Here is a 24498-nt window from a genome sequence, read left to right on the forward strand (position 1 = left end):
TTCTCTAACCTGACATCCAACCACTCAAGTAAAAATCATAAAATTCTTCCAAACTCCTGTTTCTAAAATACAAAAATCAACACCTAATCTTGATGGTTCTACCTCCTAAATCTGTTTCATATCTTAATTAAATTCCAACTAGAATCTCTCACTAGACTTTCCAGATCCTCGTGGCCTTGAACAGGTCCCCTCTGCAAGAAACATTTAGCCCCTTCTCCTCTTTTTCACTTGTATTCCTTTTTCAAGGAAACTTTTAAAATTAAATGTAAAAAATGTTAGGAACACTCAGGTCAGAGAGTACCTCCTCTTGGAAGCCTGCCTTAGACAAACCTCACCACGCATTCTCAGTTATGTTCCTCTTGGGTGGTTTCAGAACATTCAGTGAAACCCATCTATCAGAAGCATCTGTCAAACTATATTTTCCCATTTATCTGTCTCATCCATGAAAACATGAGCTACTTGATAGCAAGGTCTGTACCTTATCTATCTCTGTTCTCCTACAACCAAGTCCAGTACTTGTTATCTAGTGGACACTCAAATATTTGATAAATGAATACATGAAAATAATCCCAGTTTCAAAAAATTCAGTTTAATAGAGAGAAATATAATTTAAGTAAAAATAAATATAATAAGTGCTGTAATAAAAACCTGAAAGAAGGAGTTTCATTAAAAGTTTTTTTGGGGGGAGTTTAATATCCAAAATATATAAACAGCTCATACAACTCAACATCCAAATAAAAACCAACCTGACTGGGACTTCCCTGGTGGCACAGTGGTTAAGAATCCGCCTGCTAATGCAGGGGACATGGATTCGACCCTGATTGGGGAAGATCCCACATGCCTCGGAGCAACTAAGCCCGAGTGCCACAACTACTGAGCCTGTGCTTTAGAGCCAGAAAGCCACAACTAATGAAGCCTGCATGCTGCAACTACTGAAGACTGCACGCCTAGAGCACGTGCTCCACAGCAAGAGAAGCCCCTGCTCGCTGCAATTAGAGAAAGCCCATGGGCAGCAATGCAGACACAATGCAGCCAAAAATAATTAAAAAAACAAAACAAAACTCCAACCTGATTAAAAATATGAGCAGAAGACCTGAATAGACATTTTTCCAAAGAGGACATGTAGATGGTCAACAGGCACATGACAAGACGCTCAACATCATTAATCATCAGAGAAATGCTAGTCAGCCACAATGAGATACCACCTCACACCTGTCAGAATGGCTATCATCAAAAAGAACACAAATAACAAATGTTGGTGAGGATGTGGAGAAAAAGGGACCCTTGAACATTGTTGGTAGGAATGTAAATTGGTGCAGTCACTGTGGAAAACAGTATAAAGGTTTCTCAAAAATCTAAAAATAGAACTACCTTGTAACCCAGCAATTTCCACACCTGGGTATATATGCAAAACAAAAACAAAAAAAGTAATTTGAAAAGATACATGTGGCCCAATGTTCACAGCAGCATTATTTACAACTGCCAAGATACAGAAGCAACTGAAGTGTCCATCAAGAGAAGAAAGGATAAAGAACATGTAATACACACACACACACACGCACACACACGCACACAATGGAATACTACTCACCATAAGAAAAGAATGAAATTTTGCCGTTTGTAATAACATGGATGGACTTGCAGGGTATTATGCTAAGTGAAATAAGTCAGAGAAACACAAATACTGTATTATACCACTTATACGTGGAATCTAAAAACTAAAACAAACTAGTAAATCTAACAAAAAAGAAAGAGACTCACAGATATAGAGAACAAATTAGTAGTTACCAGTTGGGAGAAGGAAGGGGGAAGGGGCAAGATAGGGATAGGGGATTAAGAGGTACAAACTACGATGTGTAACATAAATAAGCTACAAGGCTATAATGTACAGCACAGGGAATATAGCCAATATTTTATAGTAACTATAAATTGAGTGTAACCTTTAAAATTGTGAATCCCTATGTTGTACACTTATAAATTATTTAATATTGCACATCAACTATACTTCAATTAAAAAAAAAAAGGTGTGAGACGGAAAGCTCAGCTCAGGAGATTTGGGGAAAGGAAGACCTCACAAAAAAAGGAAGAAGTTTGAGTTAAATCAAGGTATTCTCTGCCTTGAAGAGTTATTGCAAGAACTTGGGATAAAGTATATAAAATATAGTGTTTAGCACATAAAAGATGCTCCATAAACCATAGGGTAGAAGTTTGCCAAGCAGACAAGCTCCTGTCTTCTAAGTAAGGAGAAGAGTATATGCAAAGGATGGAGGCTTGAAGAATTATATACTGTGGCAGATTGTATTTTCCAACGATATCCACATTATTTCCCATCCCACATATCCATAAATTCTTTTTTACAAGGTGACTTTTATATTCTTTCTACTGAGAGGGTTTATGTTTCCAGGCAGGTTTATGATTACAGTGGAAGTTATCACTTTGTGACTTCTAACATTAACTCAATTCTACTGGATTCTCTTAGGACTCTTGCTCTTAGAACACAACCACCATGCTGTAAGGAAGCTCAATTAGCCACATGGCAAGGCCAGTAGATGTTCTAACAAATGCAACTAAAAGCCAGTATTCAAGTGCTTGTGAGAGAACAAGTCATCAGATGATTCCAGTGCCTGGTCATCAAGCTTTTGTTATTTACAAGTAGGATCACACTACAAATACCATCCTATAACTTGTTCGTTTCTTTAATCAATATGTTGTGACCACCTTCCCACATTAATATGAATAGATCTAGTTCAATCTTTCTAATGTCTACATAATGGCCAATATAATGAATAGCCATACACTGTTAACCGGTTAGATGGTTTCCAGTTTTTTTACTACTTGAAGCAGTCCTGCAGTGAACAATATTGGGAGTATATCTTTGCACATCTGTACCAGTATTTATGAAGGAAAGATTTTGAGTATTTCTTTTCTTTCTTTCTTTCTTTATTTAAATTTAATTTATTTGGCTGCATTGGGTCTTCACTGCTGTGTGTGGGCTTTCTCTAGTTGCGGTGAGCAGGGGCTACTCTTCGTTGCGGTGCGCGGGCTTCTCATTTTGGTGGCTTCTCTTCGTTGCGGAGCAGGGGCTCTAGGAGCGTGGGCTTCAGTAGTTGTGGCACGCGGGCTCAATAGTTGTGACTCGCGGGCTCTAGAGCACAAGCTCAGTAGTTGTGGCGCACAGGCTTAGTTGCTCTGCAGCATGCGGGATCTTCCCGGAGCAGGGCTTGAACCCATGTCCCCTGCATTGGCAGGCGGATCCTTAACCACTGCACCACCAGGGAAGTCCCTTCAGAAGTATTTCTGTGAGTACATTTTTTGGTTTGACAGATATTATCAAACTGACTTCTAAAGAGGCTATACCACTGTATACTCCCATCAGAAGCATTTTAGAGTACCTATTACCCCACTCCTAGGCCACTAAAAACGATATTACCTTTACATTTGTGCTAAATTGATAAATATTTTTTAAAAACTTTATTTCATAAAATTTGGCTGGCTGTGAGAGAATTTAATAAACTTTAAAAATGAAACACAGAATATTCAAACCTCCACCAAGAAAACAAAAATAATCTAAAGATGTATACATATACATATACATAGACCAATACTTCAGGATATACAAAATCTCTGATTAGAACAGCAAAAGTCATAAATAACTCCCCCCCAAATTCAACACTCACATTTTATTTCTGTATTTCCAATACAGACTTTATTTCTGTATGAACATGTACTTAAGGCAGATACAAAATAAATTAATTAATTACACTACCAAACTGGGAATATATTAACATTATTTTAAAATTTCCATTCTGGGGGACTTCCCTGCTGGAACAGTGGTTGAGAGTCTGCCTGCCAATGCAGAGGACACGGGTTTGAGCCCTGGTCCAGTAAGATCCCACACGCTGCGGAGCAGATAAGCCTGTGTACCACAACTACTGAGCCTGCACTCAGAGCCCGCGAGCCACAACTACTGAAGCCCGCGTGCCTAGAGCCCATGCTCCACAACAAGAGAAGCCACTGCAATGAGAAGCCCATGCACTGCAACGAAGAGTAGCCCCCACTCACTGCAACTAGAGAAAGCTCGCATGCAGCAACAAAGACCCAACGCAGCCAAATATAAATAAAATAAATAAACTTATAAAATTTCCATTCCGATTTCTCTTAAAAGATAAAATTCAGGGGCTTCCCTGGTGGTGCAGTGGTTAAGAACCTGCCTGCCAATGCAGGGGACATGGGTTGGAGCCCTGGTCCGGGAAGATCCCACATGCCGCGGAGCAACTAAGCCCGTGCGCCACAACTACTGAGCCTGCGTTCTAGAGCCAATGAGCCACAACCACTGAAGCCCACGCACCTAGAGCCCGTGCTCCGCAACGAGAAGCCACCGCCATGAGAAGCCTGCACACCAAAATGAAGAGCAGCCCCCGCTCAATGCAACTAAAGAACGCCCACGTGCAGCAATGACGACCCAACGCAGCCAAAAATAAATAAATACATACATAAATAAATTTATTAAAAAAAATTCACTAACCTACTCATTCATTCCTCCAGGGAATAAAAACTTGTAACATTATCTTCAATTAGATTCTCCTGCAATCAACTGTAAAGTTCAAAACAATCAAAAACCACAAGGTCTGCTACCAATAGCAGTTCCACTTTGAAATTACTCATGAGAAGGTAATTATATATGAACATATTTTGTCAGACTTCTAAAAACAATTAAATATTACTAATCCAAACAGATAAGCAAACTTTGGTTTCCTCTTACATGTAATTTTGAAGTCAGCAGTTCAAAAAAACATACCATCAGGCAAAAATGCACGTACAAAGATGCTCATTGTTGCATAACCTATATATCTAATAACAAGGGTATAATTAAGCATATGACACATCCGTATGGCAGATTATGCAGGTTTTTTTAAAGCTGTTTACTAAGAACTAATGATACAAATACATAAAGAAAAGGGGGACTTCCCTGGTGGTGCAGTAGTTAAGAATCACCTGCCAATGCTGGGGACACAGGTTTGAGCCCTGGTCCGGGAAGATTCCACATGCCGTGGAGCAACTAAGCCCATGTGACACAACTACTGAGCCCGCGTGATACAACTACTGAAGCCCACACACCTAGAGCCCGTGCTCTGCAACAAGAGAAGCCACTGCAATGAGAAGCCCGTGCACCACAGCAAAGAGTAGTCCCGCTTGCCACAACTAGAGAAAGCCCACACACAGCAATGAAGACCCAACACAGCCGAAAATAAAGAAAGAAATTAAAGAAAGAAAAAGGGAAAAATATATCCATTTTGGTGTTTATCACATAAAAATATGCAAAGAAACTAGAGCAAAAAGTTAAAATGGCTTATTTCTAGATGGTGCAATTATAATTTTCATTCTCTAGATTTCTGACTTTTCTAAATTTCTGAAACAAACCTATTTCATAACTCCCCAAAATAAACTTAAAATCTGTTAACCGAAGTAAGCTAGACAACAGCAGATGGATTGGGGAAGGAAGTCAAAACATAATGACCCACGTTGGAAGTGAGTTTCAAGGGCTTTTTTCCTTTCCTTTCTTTTCCAGCTTTGATCCCTGGACAGGCCAACTCCCAAAACCACGTAGCAGGGGGGTACAAAAGAACTCTGAGAGGACCAAGAAAAGGGGCCTCTGTGAGCCAGAGGGTATGAAGAGAAATTCCTGGGGTATCTTCCTCCCAGTCTGGCCTCAAGGCCAGACCCAGGTGAAAGCCCCAAACAAAACTCTGAGTGATACATGCACAGTGGCACAAGCATCTAAGGTCCTGGGAGAACTGGGAACTAAGAAAAGGAGCCCCTATAGCCAAAAGAGCATGAAAGGAATCACGCTATTTTTTTTTCTGTCTTTTCTCTTACTACTTTCACACTGGGGGCAGTCCCAGTCCCAGAAAGTATATGACAGCACAAGGGGGTTGAAGAATGGGTGGGGAGTGGGGGAAATGTGGTTAAAACTTCAAGAGATCCCCAGTTTTCTAGCTAGAACACTAGTAAAAAGGGTTCCTGGTAACTGAAAGATATGGGGGAAATCTCAGAGAAAAAGGAGCTAGAAAAATGATCCCTGACACAAGTTCTGAGCCCACCTCTGAATATATGGAAGACAAAGATAAAAAACAATAGCAAACACTTTGACAACTGCACTATGACATAATCCACCACCCAAGTCCCAGACTAAACTCTGAGTGACACACGCACAAAGTAGACCCAAACACCATAACAAAGGCTTTGAAACCACTGACATTGGAACCACCACCCACAGAGAGCAAGACAGAGCTTGCAGTCTAAATTTAACCAGGTTGACTGCATGCAAAAGAAAACAACAAAATCAACATTCTCCAGAGGGTTTTTATAAAACCCAGAGTCTCACAATATAATATTCCAAATGTCTTGGATAAAATCCAAAACAACCTGAAACACACAAAAAATCAATACAATATGATCTATCCAATTCAAGAAAGAAGACAGTCAGCACATACAAGCCTGAGACAACCTAGCTGTTAAAATTATCAGAGAGGACTCTAAATCAGCTATTATAACTATACTCCACGAACATTCCTGAATGTGGACATTCTTGAAATGATTGGAAACAGAAGTCTTCAACAGAAAAATACAAAGTATGAAAGGAATCAAATGAAAATTTTAGAAATGAAAAAACAGTTTGTGGGGAAAAGAATACTTCACTGGATGGGCTGAAGAGCAGAATGAAGATGACAGATAAAGAGTCTGTGAATCTGAAAACAGATCGACAAAAATTATCCAGTCTGAAGAACACAGGGAAAAAAACTGGGGGGAAAAAGGGGAACAGATTCTTAGGGATCTGAGGGAGCATATCAAAAAGTAACATTCCACTAGAGTCCCAGAATGAGAAAAAAATTGGTACAGAATACAGATTTGAAGGAACTTTCTGTATTTGGTGAGAGACATACAGATTTAAGAAGCTCATTAAACCTGAAATAAGACAAATTCAAAGACAACCATGTACGGACAAATCATAATCAAACTGCAAAAAATCAAAGGTAGAGAAAGAAAGATCTTGAAAGCAGAAAGAAGAAAAACAACACAAAGAAACAAAGATTAGAATGAATGCAGATTTCTCATCAGAAACCATAAAAGCCAGAAGATAGTGGAACAACATCTTTAAAATGCTGAAAAGAACTGGCACTACACAATTCTATATCCAGCAAAAATATCTTCACAGCATGAAAGTAAAATAAAGACATTCTCAGATGAAGGAAAACTAAGAGAACTCACCACCAAAAGACTTCTCCTAAAAGAAATGCTACAGAAAGTTCTTCAAGATGAAAGGAAATGACACCAGAGAGATACATGGAACTTCAGGAATGAAGGAAGAACAACAGAAATGATAAATATCTGGGTAAATATAATAGATTATTTTCCCCCTATTAAACTGCTGAAAGCAAAAATTACAACATCGTCTCTTGAGGTTTTCAACGTATGTAGACAATACATATGACAACTGTAACACAGGGATAAAGGAATCTACATAGTTGTAAGCCTTCATCATTTCACTTTAAATGGTTAAACGTTAACTCTGAGTTAACTGCAATCCCTAAAGCAACCACTAAAAAATACAAAGAAACAGAGTCAAAAAAAACTATAGGTAAATTAAAATAGAATGCTACAAAAATATTCAAGTAATTCAAAAGGCAGGAAAGAAAAAACAAAGACACAAAAAAAGAAACAGAACAACAAAAAAGCCAAATAAAATGTTAGACACATATGTAAACATACCAAAAACTACATTAAATGTAAGTGGTCTAAACTCACCAATTAGAAACAAAGATTGTCAGGCTGGATTAAAAAACACAAGCCAACTGCATACTGTCCACAAGAAACTCACGCTACAGACGGGTTAAAACAAAAAAGTGGAAAAAGATATAGCAAACAAACACTATCAAAAGAAAAGCTGGGGTCTTCCCTGGTGGTGCAGTGGTTGACAGTCCACCTGCCGATGCAGGGGACACGGGTTCGTGCCCCGGTCTGGGAAGATCCCGCATGCCGCGGAGCAGCTAGGCCCGTGAGCCATGGCCGCTAAGCCTGCGTGTCTGGAACCTGTGCTCCGCAACAGGAGAGGCCACAACAGTGAGAGACCCGCATACCGCAAAAAAAAAAAAGAAAAAAGAAAAGCTGGGGTAGCTATATTTATGTCAAAGTACACTTCAGAACAAGGAAAATTATCAGAGATAAATAGGGACATTACATAACGATAGAAGGGTCGCTTTAACAAGAAAACTTAACAATCTTAAGACATCTAACAGGGCTTCAAAATACATGAAGCAAAAATGGAGAGAAATGAAGCTAAATAGATAAATCAATAACTATACTTGGAGACTTCAACACGCCTCTCTCAGTAACCTATAAAACAGACGGAAAATCAACAAGGATATAGACTGAACACCACTGTCGATCAACTTGACCTAATTTGACACTTGTAGAACATTCTACCCAACAACAGAAGAATATATATTCTTCTCAAGTGCATATGGTCCATTTACCAAAAACAGACCATACTGTGGGCCATAAAAAAACCTTAATAAATCTAAAATAACTGAAATAATATTAAGTGTGTCCTCTGACCACAATAATAACACAAAAATATCTGGGAAATCCCCAAATATTTGAAAATTAAGCAACATACTTCTATATAACCCAAGGGTAAAAAAGAAAGTTTCAATGAAAATTTTAAAATATTCTGAACCAAGTGAAAATGAATATAAAACATCAATGAAAACATAAAAGAAAAATTTATAGTATTAAATTTATATTAGAAAGGGTCTCAAATCTCAGCTTCTACCTAAGAAACTAGAAAAAAAGAGCAAATTAAACCCCAAATCAACCCAGAAGGGAATAATAAAGAGCAGAAATCAATGAAACTTAAAACAGAAAAATAGAAAAAAGGAATGAAACTAAAAGCCGATTCTTTGAAAAAATTAATAAAATTGATAAATCTCTAGCCAGATTGACCAAAATATAAAAATTACCAATATCAGGATGAAAAAGATAATTATCATTTACAGACAGTTCTGGGTGTACTCTGATGCTTTTGCAAAAATGTTCCTATAAAAGCGTTTCATCTTCAAGGAATTCATGGAAAAGACTCTGACAAGTACAGGTTTCTGGTAACTGACTATACTGCTGAACTGAATGAATAAGCATTTTCAGAACTCTAATGGAAAACTGATGAATTCATAAAAGTGCTAACAAAAGATCAAGATAAAAAAAAATTAATTACATGGGACTGAGTGAACTGATGAGGATGATTATAATTTTTGTGGCTTTCTGTTTGAATAAAAGAAAAAAAAAATCCCACAAGGATTCAGAGGCAAAAAATATACAAATCAATTTTCACTGCAAAGTAAAGGAGTTGTTACAGTGGAGGATTACTGGACTGAATGTCAATATTATGACATAGTATGAGTGTGTTTCGTGTTTGGTAATTGCAATCACTGTTGCTTTTGTTGTGGTCATCCATTTACAATGCTTGTTGTCAGTTTACTTATCTCTTGTAAAGATAAAATACAGTGTGTGTGTGTGTGTGTGTGTGAAAAAAAAGAAAATTATCACTGCAGACCGTATAAACATTCAAAGGATAAAAAAGCATACTACAAACAACATTATGCCCATAAATTTTAATTTATATTAAATAGACCAATTCCTTGAAAGACATACTACAATTCACTCAAGAAAAATTAAGTAACTTGAGCAGTCGTCTATTACAGAAATTGAATTTAGTAAAAACCTTCAAACACAGACTTCCCTGGTAGTACAGTGGTTAAGAATCCACCTGCCAATGCAGGGGACACAGGTTCGATCCCTCGTCCTGGAAGATCCCACATGCTGCGGAGCAACTAAGCCCGTGTGCCACAACTACTGAGCCTGCGCTCTAGAGCCTGTGAGCCACAACTACTGAGCCTGCATGGCACAACTACTGAAGCCCATGCGCCTAGAGCCCATGCTCTGCAACAGGAGAAGCCACCGCAACGAGAAGCCCGTGCACCGCCACGAACAGTGGCCCCCACTCGCTGCAACTAGAGAAAGCCCACACATGGCAATGAAGACCCAATGCAGCCAAAAATAAATTTTTTAAATAAATAAATTAATTTTAAAAAATCCCCTCAAACACATCAATTTATTCTCTTATGGATTGTGCTTTTGGTGTTTATTTAAGAATATCTGCTTAACCTGGGGTCACAAAGGATTTCTCTTATGTTTTCTTCTAGAGGTTTTATAGTTTTAGGTTTTATGTTTAGGTCTATGATTCCTTTTGAACTTATTTTTGTATATGGTGTGGGGTATAGGTAAAGGTTAATTTTTTTCTTTTTTGCATATAGATACCAAGTTGTTCCAGCAGCATAAAAAAATATCCTTTTTCCACTTAACTGTCATTGCACCTTTGTTGAAATAAGTTGTCTAGGTATGAGTCTATTTCTGAACTCTCTATTCTATTTCATTGATCCATTTACCTTTATACCAATACTACACTGTTTTGACTACTGCAGCTGCATAATAAGAACTGAAATACAGTAGTATTAGTCCTCCAACCTTATACTTCATGTTTTGGCTAGCTAGGTCCTTTGCATTTTCAAATGAATTTTGCAATCAGTTCATCAGTTTCTACATCTTGTCAGATTTATCTGTAAGAACTTCAGAAGAAATAAAAACTCAAATTTACACAGAAATCTGTATGCTAATGTTTATAGCAACTTTGGTTATAATCACCAAAACCAGAAAAACCCAAATGTCTTTCAAGAGGTGAACGGATAAACCATCTGCGGTACATCCATAAAATGAAATACTATTTCGCAATTACTGTTACACACATATAGATGACTCTCAAATGTAATATACTACAAGAAAACTCAAAAGGCTACACACTGTATATATCATTCCATTTATATGACATTCTGGAAAAGTCAAAACTATAGCAACAGAGAAAAGACCACTGGTTGCCAGGCACTGGGGTTGGGGGAGGGTTTAACTTCAAAGGGAGAACTCTAGAGAATTTTGGGGAATGATGGAACTGTTCTGAATTTTAGTTGTGGCGGTAGTTACACAACTGTATCCGTCTGCCAAAATCCATATGTAATTTAAATTTAAGACAAAATTAAATAGCATACATATAATAATCACAGTCCTCCCTGAATAGTGCTAAAAGAACAAATCTATGGCACAAATAGATGCATCACAATTAAAGGATTATTAAAACTTTTAAACTTGCTAAATATTTACCTCTTACATCATAGGTAGAAATTATTTTTACATATTAAACCCAGTACTATACTATAATACCAATTTATAGACCCAAAGGTGTCCTAATTAGGAAACTTTAAGATCACTCAATCTCTACAGAACTACGGTCAGATCAGTCAACCACACAAATGAGATTTAGTAGAATGTTCAGATGAATCCAATTTAAGCAATAGTTTCCAAAATGCTACCTGCAATGATGAAAGAATCTTTCCCTAATGGAAACAGAGATAAGTAACTTAAAACAAGAGCAAAAAAAGTTTCATGAGGTTACAAAGAAAAAGAATTTCTCTTAGGAACTGTAATCCTTTCTATACTATTACTACCATATGCTTTTTCCAGACTATATGACTTGCACCAAGATTTCAGAAGATTTACAATATAAAGAAATTTAACTTTTTTTAGATAAAGGAAGTTATCTATCGTGGCGATATTTTACTGAATATAGTCCCTAAATTGAGCACTTCATTTACTAAAAAAAAAAAAAAAACACTAAAAATTTTAACTGTAAAAGATTAATAAATTTTGTTTCTTGAAGATAATAAATAACATCCTTTGATCCATTTTATCTTTTATTCCATTCTTGCCCCTGCCCCCAGCCTTGACTCTGTATTGCTTAACTTACAATAACTCTTGGCATACAGTTAAAAATTACAGCCTTCCCTCTCAAAGAAAAAGGAGTAAGTCAAATTCCAATATGTAGACTTGTTTTTCTCCAATTAAAATACACACACAAAACTAACAATTCGTTCAACAAATATTTATTGAATGCCTTTTGTTTTGTTTGTTTGTTTTTGGGTTTTTTTGGCCACACTCTGCGGCATGTGGGATCTTAGTTCTCCAACCAGGGATCGAACCTACCGTGTCCCCTGCAGTGGAAGCGTGGAGTCTTAACTACTAGACCGCCAGGGAAGTCCCTTACTGAATGCCTTTTGGTGCCAAGCACTGTGCTAAGTGTTGGGGGTAGGATACAAAGATGAGAATAACAGTGCTGGGCTCTGAGGCATTAAAAGATCTAATGACGGGCTTCCCTGGTGGCGCAGTGGTTGAGAGTCCGCCTGCCAATGCAGGGGACACGGGTTCATTCCCCAGTCCGGGAGGATCCCACATGCCGCGGAGCGGCTGGGCCCGTGAGCCATGGCCGCTGAGCCTGCGCGTCTGGAGCCTGTGCTCCGCAACGGGAGAGACCACAGCAGTGAGAGGCCCGCGTACCGCAAAAAAAAAAAAAAAAAAGATCTAATGACACGGTCAACAAGTACTATGCAAAGTATACATATATATTGCTGTAAACTAGAAGAGTGTTTTGTTTTTTACATTTTTAAGGTGACAGACACTTTGAAAACAAAATGAAAGCTCACTGAAGCTCATTATCTATGAGCCCCCTAGAGCACTGACAGAGCATGCTTCTCATCTTCCAGCACTTCTCTCTGCTGTCCACTGAAAAGCACATATACAGCTGCTCTGTTTACAGAAATTCACTTATCTAACTTTTCAGGATTATATGTGTTTGATACAATGAGCATTCTCTGTGCAGGGAAGGCTCGGCTGCAGGACTGATAAAAAAAAGTAATTTCACTTCCCTATTACTCTGCCACTGGGTAGAAGAAAATATGGAAAAGGCAGGTACATTAATGGAAGTGGGTAGAGAAAACATCAATACATATCGATGCGATCACTGTTTCTCCTTTAGAGAAGAACACGATGCTCTTCCTCCAGCAGACTCCTCAACCAGTTTGACTCCAAAAGTACTTTCTATAAGCATTTTAAGGACTATGGAAAACAGGCACAATATAAAGAATTTCTTCAATATCTAGATATTAGCTACTGTACAACAGCAGTATGTTAGCAATGGAAAAACAAAAGTAATAGTAGTATGTATGAGTGAGATGCAGCAGAGGTATTTGAAGGCATTTAAATTTTATTCACTAGGTAAAGAACACAAAAGATTTTGTAAAGAGGAATAATACAGTCAAATCAGTATTTTTAGACTATAGTCAATTATACCTCAATAAAGCTGGGGAAAAAAAGACCATAAAAATATTTTAAGACTGGAACTCTGCGTATAGTTAGCTTATAGGCAGGGATATCTGCTATGAAGCCACAAGCACTGCATGAACATAATCATCTCCCCATACCAATCCTAGATATTACCATTGTTTTCAATCTCCTACTTCAGGGAGAAAACAGACGTCATCAGACAGAAATCCCTTCAACTTTTTACCATCAAACCTAAAACATCTTCCTCTTTCCTGTGTTACAACAAGGAACACACTACCTTAAATCTATCTCTCCAGCAGTGGACCAAAGCTTTAATACTCAAGGTGGGATTTTCCAACCAACAACTTCAGCATTATCTGAGAGCATACTAGGAATGCAGAATATCAGGCACCACACCATACCAACTGATTCAGAATTTGCAATGTTTACAAGATCCCCACGTGATTCACATTATGCACATTACTCCCAGTTTCTCAGAATCCTTATACTGTGAATTATCCATTCTCTCTCCTAACTTTTTTTTTTTCTCTACTAACTCTCTGACCTCTAAAAGAAAAAGTCCCACACTCCCATTCCAATACAACTTCTCAAAAATTTTTCCATACTCCCTGTCTCCATTTCTTTCTTCAACTCATTCAAATCTGGCCCTCAAGCCACTCCACTCAGCTCTCATTAAGATCAATGATCTTGGGACTTCCCTGGTGGCACAGTGGTTAAGAATCCACTTGCCGATGCAGGGGACACAGGTTCAAGCCCTGGTCCGGGAAGATCCCACATGCCGTGGTGCAACTAAGCCCGTACACCACAACTACTGAGTCTGCACTCTAGAGCCTGTGCTCCGCAACAAGAGAAGCCACCGCAATGAGAAGCCCGCACACTGCAACAAAGAGTGGCCCCCGCTCACCGCAACTAGAGAAAGCCTGCGCGCAGCAATGAAGACCCAACGCAGCCAAAAATAAATAAATAAAACAAATAAATTTATTAAAAAGAAAAAAGATCAATGATCTTGGAAATGTTGCTAAATACAAAGGACACCTTTTAGTCTTCACCCTACTTGACCTCTCACGAGTATGCAACATAATTGTTCTTTCTCTTCTTTAATCCCTCTCTTCCCTGCGTTGATGTGCACTAATGATGCAAAAGCAATGGTGGATAAAACTGCTGGTGCTTTAGCATGAATCAAGGCAGCGGCACTAAACTGTACCACTAGTAATGGTATGGTATTCTTCACTGCCAAGCTCTAGCATGGGGGGAAAAATTATTTATTTTACTAAACCTCAACCCTTGAATACATATCTTTTTAATATCCTACTTAAGGAAACGGAAAGTAAGCATAAAGCACTTCTGCACAGGAAGAGTACTTGTACAACTGTTGGAGAGCTGAACTAGCCACTTTTTTTCATGCAACATCATTTTTACTTGAAAGAACTTCAGGCAAATTGTGGTTATTCAGACTTGGATATCTGGCAAACATTTTCTCAAAAATTAACCAAGTAAGCCTTTCACTTCAAGGAAAAACAACTGACAGTATTTGTTGCCAATGATAACATTCAAGCTTTCAAGCAAAAATCACAACTTGTACCTGCCACCAGGAGCTTGACAGAGCTTCCCAATATTTAAAGACCTTTCTGATGAGATTAGTAGTCGCAATAACAAATGTGAGTTTGTGATACTGTAGAATGACATATGGCAACATTAGGAATATCTGTATAACTCAGTAGACCAATACTTTTCACATGACCAGTGCATGATCTTTCAAACTTAAACATGGGTTTAAAAAAACCCACTCAGGGACCTCCCTGGTAGTCCAGTGGCTAAGGCTCCGTGCTCCCAATGCAGGGGGCCTGGGTTCAATCCCTGGTCAGGGAACTAGATCCCACATGCCACAACTAAAGATCCTGCGTGCCACAACTAAGACCTGGCACAGCCAAAAGAATAAATAAATAAATATTTTTAAAAAAACCAACCCATTCAAAGTACCAGAGACACCAACAGATTTTAATGTACAAGAGTATGACAAGTTCACTGATATTTCAGAACCCACATTATAACTAACCCTTCAGAAACTATCACTTGCCTATACACTACTATGCATAAAATAGATAGCTAATGAGAAACTACTGTATAAACTACTGTATAGGGAACTCTACTGAATGCTCTGTGGTGACCCAAATGGGAAGGAAATCCAAAAAGAGGGGACATATAGCTGACTCACTCTGCTGTACAGCAGAAACTAACACAACATTGTAAAGCAACTATACTCCAATAAAAATTAATTTAAAAAAAAAAGAAACTACACTCCCCCCCTCAGTTTCGTATGATATCAAAGAAGAATATCCATAATTACACGCAAAAAATCATTACAACATTCCTCCCTTTTCCAGCTACATCTATGGGGGGGATGAGTTTTTTTTCATATATTTCAGTCAAAACAATATAATGCAACACAATAAATGCAAAGCAGATATGAGAATCTAGCCACAACCACACTCATGATCTCAGCCCCTCAAAACATGGGAGTTCCTTGGCAGTCCAGTGGTTAGGACTTGGCGCTTTCACTTCAGGGGCCCAGGTTCAATCCCTAGTTGGGGAACTAAGATCCCACAAGCCATGAGGCGTGGCCAAAAAAAATGAAAAAACAAAAACAAAAAACAAAAACATGGTCCTCTTCCAGTGTTCTCTCTCACTGAACGGCATCATCATCCATTGTAACCTGCATCATCCATGGTACCTCCATGCAATGAAGAGTAGCCCCCGCTCGCCGCAACCAGAGAAAGCCCATGCACAGCAACGAAGACCCAACGCAGCCAAAAATAAAATAAATAAATTTATAAAGTAAAAAATTTTAAAAATAAATTTCCTTTATAGTTGTTTCAATATAATAACACTTCTAAAAAATGCCATTACAAACACCTTTACTATATGTTACTACTTAATGGAAGACATGATAGTTGATTTGACTGGTAGGTATGACTTACTTTTTAAAATACCAAAAGTAATTCTCAGGTCAATGAAAACCCTCTAACGAAATCTATGAATGTTCAAAAACCTATTTCACTTTTCTATGAATCTGACCAAAACAAGCGTTAACAGAGCAGCAAAATTATTATGTTCTCAAAGTTTGCCAATAACAATAACTACTTGAAATAAAGGAGTCACTAACAGACTGTGATTTGGGAACTTTGTTCATAAGGATTTTTATCATAATAGTACTGTCTCAATGGGATTTACAACTAAGAATTATTAACTATTTATTTATTCATCTTCATTAATCATTCAAAAATGAAGATGATTAAAAATGCTTTGTCAATTTAGTAATTCAGCCTTTATTCTCATTTCAAAGAAATTAAGATAATTATACCAAATTTTATGTCAACATCTCAAACATTTTCTACTAATTACTTCAAAACGGCATTAGAACAAATATAGAAGCATCTGAGTTTTCATTTACTTATCACCGGAATTAAAAATTGTAAATATAAATGTAAAATAAACAATGAAAACCAAACGTGTTCAGCATTCAGAAGAACAGTTAATCTAACTGGGTAAGTATCACATAAGAGGAAAAACATGGCATTAATGGCCAGTCTAGTACTGATTCCTTTACATTTTTGCACAAATTCTACACAACCTCTGAATAAAACTGCTTAAACTCTCCAAACATCAAAGTCTGTTTCTATTATTCCAGAAAGTATGCTGTATGGTTAACATCCAATCTATACCCTCTCCAAACTGAAATTTACAAAGCAATGATTTGCTTAACAAAGTACAGGGAATTCCCTGAAGGTCCAGTGGTTAGGACTCAGCACTTTCACTGCAGTAGCCTGGGTTCAGTTCCTGGGGGCGAACTAAGATCCCGCAAGCCATGTGGCACTGCCCCCCCCACCCAAAAAAAACGTACAGTGTCCTAAGACTTAACACCAATGAAGAAAGGGCAATTGGGAACATATGTTCATTATCATCTGCATTTTCATGTCAATTTAAGCCAATTACTTGATACAGAAATAGCCACCTTTATTCTCCAGCTCATGTTTTGAAATTGAATCAATCAAGCTATGGGTTAAAATCAGTATTCCCTAATTCCTATTCATCCAATAAACATGCATTTGTGTCATCACAATTATCATTACTAGAGTTAGTTCACCTACCAATTTTTATTTCTCAGGAAAGTGTAAATGGAAAACTGCAAGAACTTTTTAAAAGATAGTTTTAAAACTCACTAAACAAAATTCTACACAAACTGAAATCAGCAAATGGTTGAAAACATGTTATGTAGATGTCCCTACAGCAACCCCAAAGGAAGATGATGAAGGGATGTACTTACGTTTCAAAACAACGATCCACGTTGTCAGACATCAAAAGCAGCATGCATAGCTGTTCAAGGGCTATTAGTTGCATGTCCCTTTCATCTCCCTGTCCCATCTGTAGCCATTCCAGCAATGTATCTGGATCCACGTCTGCCATGTTGTTTTTAAAAGCTTCTTTGCTCAAATTTAAAAAGTAAAGGCAAAAAGTCCTCTAAATGTCCAGGACTGATCAGCGTGGGTTTAAAATTTTTTTCTTTTACATCGACTAGAGCCAAATTTTTGTGGTGTCCTCCTAGGAATTAGAAAAGACTCATAAGTATGTTTCGATAGCACGCTTAATGCAGTTTTTCAACTTTCCTTATTCCTCGGGTTTAACTTCATACATTGTACTAAATAAAAACCAGTTTTGCACAAGAGTATAAGCTGATTAGGTTGCTGCTTAACTGGAAACCAGAGCCGTCTTTGTCAAAGACAATCAAACAAGCTTCGGATCCCACTACTGCTTATCACTAACGTCTGCGCCAAAAAGCAAACAACACCTTACTAAAAAGGTTCTTTTTTTTTTTTCCAGCAAACTTCTTTCCCCTTCCTCCACCCAAAACCGATCTTCTGATAAGGGTTAGATTCAGTATTTTAAGGAGACTAAGCACTTTGATCCAATTCCCCCCAAATTAAGTTTCTACTTTAAAATTACCTCCAATTTCATAAATTCTACTGACTTCTCAATTTATTTACTGCTCTTAAGATGTCCAAATACAAATGATAATTAGATACAAGATCTATCTATGAATAAAGACTTTATTAGGAATTTTGGCAGTCTTGACAACTGTTCTTAAAAGTTTAAAAAGAAATGCTAAAAGTGCAATGGACTAACACGTTACGGATCAGAACATAGGCCAATCTACGGTCCTCCTTCCCCAGCCCCACAGAATGAGGCAGTTAATTAAAAACAACAACAACGACAGCAGCAACAACAACGGAGAAGCAGCCCCAATAAGCATTACAAAAGCTCGTAAGCGCCCTGACGGAAGGACAGCTTTGGGTCCCACGTAACCCAGCTGCAGGTGTATAAATCCAGCGGCAGGTCCCGCTGGGCACCCAAAGGCGGCGATCTGCAGGGATGACCCAACACTCCGGGCCCAGCCGACTCCGCACCGGGCGGCGCAGGCACCGCGCTCAGGTTTTCCGGCACCAAACCCGGCTAAGTTAGGTACCTGTGTCGAGGAGGAGGAGAAGTTTGGGAGGAGGAGCAGCAAGCCTCTCTGCCTGAGAGGAGGCCGCCGGGGCGGGCAGGGCGATGGGTCTCCCGGGAGCGGCGCCCGTAACTCCGAGGCCCGGCGGGACGTCCCTGGCCCCGCCGGGCGGCGAACCCTTCTCAAGGACAAGGGGGGCCAGCCATGAGCTCCAGCTCGGAGAAGCCGGGTCCCTACGCGGGCAGGGCCGGAGGAGGGGAACAAAGGGGCTAAGCGGGTGAGTCGGCGGCAGCCCCGCCGACCTCACCAGGGTCCGGGGTCTCGCTCCCGGCCCGCGGCCGTGCATCCCAGATGCCTGCACCACGCCTGGCCTTTCCGACCGCCCAAAGCGCTCCCGCCTCCCCTTCCCTCAAGCTCTTACCCGGGCCTGTCGTCCCAAACCGCCCCGGTCCAGCTCCAAGCAGGCCGCGGGCAGAGCAAGGCCCGGCCGCGGCCCTCGAGTTCCCAGGAAGCTGCAGGCCGCGCAGGTCGAGCCGGGCAGGCGGCACAGGAAAAGCCGCGTCTCGTCCCTCCCCTTCCTCCGCCAGGACCTGGTGACAGGGAAGCGAGAGGTTCCCCAGACCGGCGGCCGCCAGCTCACGTCCCGTCTTCGGCACGCGTCTCCTCAGGCCCTGCAGCTGCTCAGAGCCCCGCGTGGTGCTGCCGGCGGCGGCGGCTGGGAGATACAGCGTCCATCGCGATCCGGGAGGGGGATGGGTGGAGGGTCGGGTGAGAGCCGGGCGGGGAAACTGCGGAGGGCAACCGTGCGCGGCGGAGGCGGAGCAAATATGCTCTCCCCGCTCGGCCCTGCCGGCCGCCACGTGGGGCGCTGCGGAGACCAGTCGGCCCACAGCGCTGGGGCGCCTAGCCGGGGCGCCGGGCGACCGGACGCGTCGTCGCCGCTACCGGGGCCTCGGACTCCTTCGACCTCGTCGGCTGTCGCTTTTCTGTCGTACGCCCTGCGCCTTCACGCTTCGCTGTCAATCCGAGCGCACTCCCAGCACCCCGCGCACACGGGTGCACGCACGCTCAGCGTGTTTTGCACCACGGTGTGTACACATTTGACGTGCTCCAGCTGAAGGCCCCGACGCCGCCCGTGAAAGCTGCGGCCCAGGCGACCTCCGCCACGAGCTTCCCCTCCTCTCGGCTGGTCATCCCTCCTCGCGCACGGAAGTGCGTCGGGGGAAGAAAAGCGCCTCCATTCGGTAGGCAAACCGCCCGGCAGTTCACCAGAAAGGAAAACTTTCACCACCACCCTGGGAGGTAAATATTGTCGAGTATCCTCTCCATTGTACAGATGAGAGAGAGCACTGCGGCTCCCAAAAGCGTGAATCAGGCCCAGTGCCGTCCCCAGTAGAAGCAGCTCCTCGAGTGTGCTTTTGAGTTCTTCTCTGCGTTGTAGTCTCCAATATGTCCATTATTATTACCTTCAAACGTTTTATTTCACACGCGTTGAAAACAAAATATGCCTGCTTATGGGACGTGCTTGGAGATATTTAGGATGTAATTAATTGGAAATGTGAATATAGCTTTTTTTTAAATCAAGAAATGAATCCATTGGTTTGTGAGATAAGTAAACCCATGCCCCGTACACCCACTGTACTATCACTTTTTCATATTTTAAACGAAAATGAGTATTACATGATAGTATTTGAGTCGTGTTCCTTTAAGCAATCAGAGAAGCTGCTACATATGCTTGAAGAACTAGTATTTTGGAAATTATAGATTTGCACCTCAGATATCTATAGGTACATGTCCCATTGTAGCAGGTAAGTGTTCCCAGGTCTCCTGTTAATAGGTCAAATTAAGAGAAAAGAGTGGAGGATTCCACTATCTTGTCCCAAGTACAGCACATGAGAATAATTATTTGTGAGCTATGAATGTGACTTGGAGCTGCCAGGAAAATCTTCAAGGAGGAAGTGGCATTCCTTTTGGACTTGAAGAATGGGTAGAATGTGAACACTTCAAGGGAGGAGTAAGAATACAGGCAAAGCCTGATCTGTTCTGAAACAAAGGAAAGAGGACCTGTGCCCCAAGCAAAAACCAGCATTAAGCAACGATACAGAAGATAGGAGCTAAAGTAAGCGGGGACTTAAATATGTGGGATGCAGAATTTGGGTTGAGGAAGCTAACAAGTTCTGGACTAGAACATTGACTGGAAAAATTATAAAAGTCTGGCAAGAGTGTCCAGAATGGCTAAAAGGAGCTACCTAGACAAGGAGATTAACTGGGAGATTGCTAAAATCCTACAGTAGTGGAGAGAGAAAGGGCCTAGTTTTTGGCAATAAGAATGGAGAAGAAATCTTTAAAATACTTTTTTAAAAAATAGATCAGAATTGAAATAATTATATAAAGGTATAGTTTCCTTTATTCCCTCACCATCTCTATTTATACCACCCACTTCCTACCTGGAAAATTAATGGCTGTAGTATACTTTAAAGAAACCTTATCCAAAAATGCTGACCTTTTTTGTGATTTTATTATTGAATCATTTTTTAATTGAAATGAGATCCTGGAAAAAGAGCATTAAAGGAAAGGAATAAAGCCCTGCAGAAAACAGGAGACCCAGATGAAGGCAACTGACCGTGCTTGAATATATGTCCCAAGAAACCAGGATATATTTACATGTTAATATTTCACCTTTATGTCAAAATCTAAGAATAATGAACTTTAAGAATTGCTATGTGCCAGGCAGTGTAAGGTACAGTGAGTAAGTCACAGACCTCATCTTCAATAAACTATAAAAGTCTAGAGGAAGGTAGATGTATTCACATCCACTGTGTCTGGCTCCATGATCATACTTATTACGTAATATTGTCAGGTACACTGGGACCATCAAGGAGGTAATGATATCTTGGAAGGCTTCAAAAATAATGTGTGAACCATGTTTGGAGCTGGCCAAACATTACGAAGACCACGTGGAGAGTCATAGAGATGTGGAGAGGACTCCTCTTGGGGGAGGAGAGGGAACAGGCTGCCTTTTGGTATAGGCCCCACTTTCATGAAGGATCTTCAGTATATACACAGCTGGAACCGTTCAACAAGATCAAAAAGGAAGACGTTCATTCAAATTTAAACTCTTATCCCACTGATTGGCGTTACAATGAAGTAATTTTTAAAATAAATCTTATGAGTAACACAGTTATATGACACTAAGTTTTTTATGTATCGAAAGCATTGTTAGCTGTAAACATTTCAAATACACTACAAAAAATGTCTGGGCATTTCTTGAACTTTTAACTGGAAATGGGGATGTCTGTGGCTTTCCTCAATTTCTGAGAGGCTCTGAATATGAAAGAATGTAATCAGTCATTTTGGAAGAGTAGGAAATTAATTTGGCTGGAACCTAGGGTGGAGGTAGTGGCTGGAAGAGAACATTGAGGTTAATTGGAATCAATTAGCTAAGGGTCTTGTGCTAAGGAGTCTGAACATTGGGTGAACAGTGTTGTTCTTTGGGTGATGGGGAGCTTTTGGACATTTTAAACAAAGGAGTGCGGTAATGCAAACCAGGTTTTAGGATGATTAAACACCTTAAAGTTAAAATTCATTTCTATGAAGCTTTACAGTTAGCAAGAGACTTTTACATATATTATTATTTAATCCTCATATATAATTTTATTATATATATAAAAATGATCTAACAGCGTAGGTATTATTATTATTATTATTTTTGGTATTATCTTTATATAAGAGGAAAAGCTCAGAGAAGTTAGGTGACTTGCTCAGGGTCTCATAGCTCCTCAGGGACCGGTCGCGTTCTGAAACCCAGGCCTTCAACTCTTCTGGCTCTTAAGAGTCTGAAGGAATGTTAAAGATAACCTACTCTGTCTTCCCTCGTATTGAAAAAAAAAATGTAGTAATTTGTCTGTGCCATCTCTGACTTGTTATCCAGCCTTTTCTATGATATTTCCAGTGTTGGGAAATGATTATTTCATGAGGCAATGCATTTTACCCCAATCTATTAGCTCCAATTATTAAAAAGTGGTGTGGTAGAAGCTGGCCGACCAATATCTGAAACCCTGTTCCCATTTTACTACCTGGGTGAACTTGGATAAATTATTTGATCCCTCCAAACCTCAGTTTCCTCATATGTAAAAAAGGATGACAACAGCTACATAATTAGATGAACATTAGAAGAGTTGAAGGAGATTGCGTATGCAAAGAACCTAGACCAGTAATTTTCAACCTTAGCTGCACATAAGAGTCATTTGGGGCACTTTTTTTTTTTAATAGACTATTTTTTTAGAGCAGTTTAGGTTCGCAGTAAAGTTGAGCCGAAAATACAGAGAATTCCCATACACCTCCTGCCCCTATACATGCACAACTGTCAAAATCCCCCACAGGATAGTACATTTGTTACAATTAACGAACCTAGGTTGACACATCATTATCACTCAAAGTCCATAGTTCACATTAGAGTTCACTTTTGGTGTTGTATAGTCTACGGATTTTGACAAATATGTCATCACACATATCCATCATTATAGAATAGTTTCACAGGCCTAAAAATCACCTGTGCTCTATGTATTCATCCCATTCACCCCTAGCTCCTAGCAACCACTAATCTTTTTACCTTGTCTGTTGTTTTACCTTATCCAGAATGTTATACAGTTGAAATCGTATAGTATATAGCCTTTTCATGTCGGTTTCTTTCACTTAGTAATATGCATTTAATGTTCTTTCATGTCTTTTCATGGCTTAATAGCTCATTTCTTTTTAGGGCTGAATAATATTATGTTGTCCGGATGTACCAAAGTTTATTTATCCATCTACCTACTGAAGGACATCTTGGATGCTTCCAAGTTTTGGCAATAAAAATAAGCTTCTGTAAACATCCAGGTGCAAATTTTTACATGGACATAAGTTTTCAACTCATTTGGATGAATTCTAAGGACCATAATTTCTGGATTGTATGGTAAGAATATGTTTGTTTGTTTGTTTTCCTTCCAGTTTTACTGAGATATAATTGACATACTGCACTGTATAAGCTTAAGATGTACAACATAATTATTTGACTCACATATGTCATGAAATGATTACCACAGTAGGTTTAGTGATCATCCATCATCTCATATAGATACCACATTAAAGAAATAGATTAAAAAATTATTTTTTCCTTGTGATGAGAACTCTTAGGATTTACTCTTAACAACTTTCATTTATAACGTTCAGCAGTGTTAATTATTGTTATCATGTCATAAATGACATCCCTAGTACATATTTTTCTTTTAACTGGAAGTTTGTACCTTTTGACTACCTTCATCTAATTCTCCCTCCCTCCCACAAGAATATGTTTACTTTTTATTTTATTTATGTATTTATTTATTTTTCGGTACGCGGGCCCCTCACTGTTGTGGCCTCTCCCGTTGCGGAGCACAGGCTCCGGACGCGCAGACTCAGCGGCCATGGCTCACGGGACTAGCTGCTCTGCGGCATGTGGGATCTTCCCAGACTGGGGCATGAACCCATGTCCCCTGCATCGGCAGGCGGACTCTCAACCACTGCGCCACCAGGGAAGCCCAAGAATATGTTTACTTTTGTAAGAAACTGCCAAACTGTCTTCCAAAGTAGCTATACCATTTTGCATTTCTTTTTTCTTTTTTTTTTTTTTTTTTGCTGAGCTGCATAGCTTGTGGGATCTTAGTTCCCTGACCAGGGATCAAGAGCGCCAAGTC

At 39.7% G+C, this 24498-nt stretch overlaps 2 protein-coding genes across 6 annotated transcripts in view; both read right to left on the bottom strand.

Annotated features, from left to right (window-relative positions):
- HECTD1 (HECT domain E3 ubiquitin protein ligase 1) overlaps window positions 1-19330 on the bottom strand; it is a 90016-nt gene extending 70686 nt beyond the window's left edge. For all 5 annotated transcript variants that reach the window (XM_033409913.2, XM_033409915.2, XM_033409912.2 and 2 more), the window contains exons 1-2: window positions 19206-19330; window positions 17609-17883 (exon numbers count right to left, since the gene is read on the bottom strand). In XM_033409913.2, coding sequence (XP_033265804.1) covers window positions 17609-17748 — 140 coding nt within the window. In that variant the 5' untranslated portion in view covers window positions 17749-17883; window positions 19206-19330. The remainder of the gene's footprint in view (window positions 1-17608; window positions 17884-19205) is intronic.
- On the bottom strand, window positions 18965-23464 carry LOC125963473 (uncharacterized). The gene is made up of 3 exons (XM_049705856.1): window positions 23397-23464; window positions 19851-20214; window positions 18965-19725 (listed from the first exon to the last, which is right to left on the bottom strand). The coding sequence occupies exons 1-3, from the start codon at window positions 23462-23464 to the stop codon at window positions 19054-19056; spliced, it is 1104 nt and encodes a 367-aa protein (XP_049561813.1). The 3' UTR covers window positions 18965-19053.
- Window positions 23465-24498: the final 1034 nt, after the last annotated feature.

This window comes from Orcinus orca, chromosome 2 (genome assembly GCF_937001465.1).
Source record: "Orcinus orca chromosome 2, mOrcOrc1.1, whole genome shotgun sequence".
NCBI classification, from domain to species: Eukaryota; Metazoa; Chordata; class Mammalia; order Artiodactyla; family Delphinidae; genus Orcinus; species Orcinus orca.

Coding starts and splice junctions, on each gene's coding strand:
- LOC125963473 (XM_049705856.1), bottom strand. CDS start 23,464: ATGAAAAGGCTATATACTATACGATTTCAACTGTATAACATTCTGGAT. Junction 20,215..23,396: donor AAGGTAAAACAACAGACAAG/GTAAAAAGATTA, acceptor ACTACAACGCAG/AGAAGAACTCAAAAGCACAC. Junction 19,726..19,850: donor TGGTGCAAAACACGCTGAGC/GTGCGTGCACCC, acceptor AGGCCCCGGTAG/CGGCGACGACGCGTCCGGTC.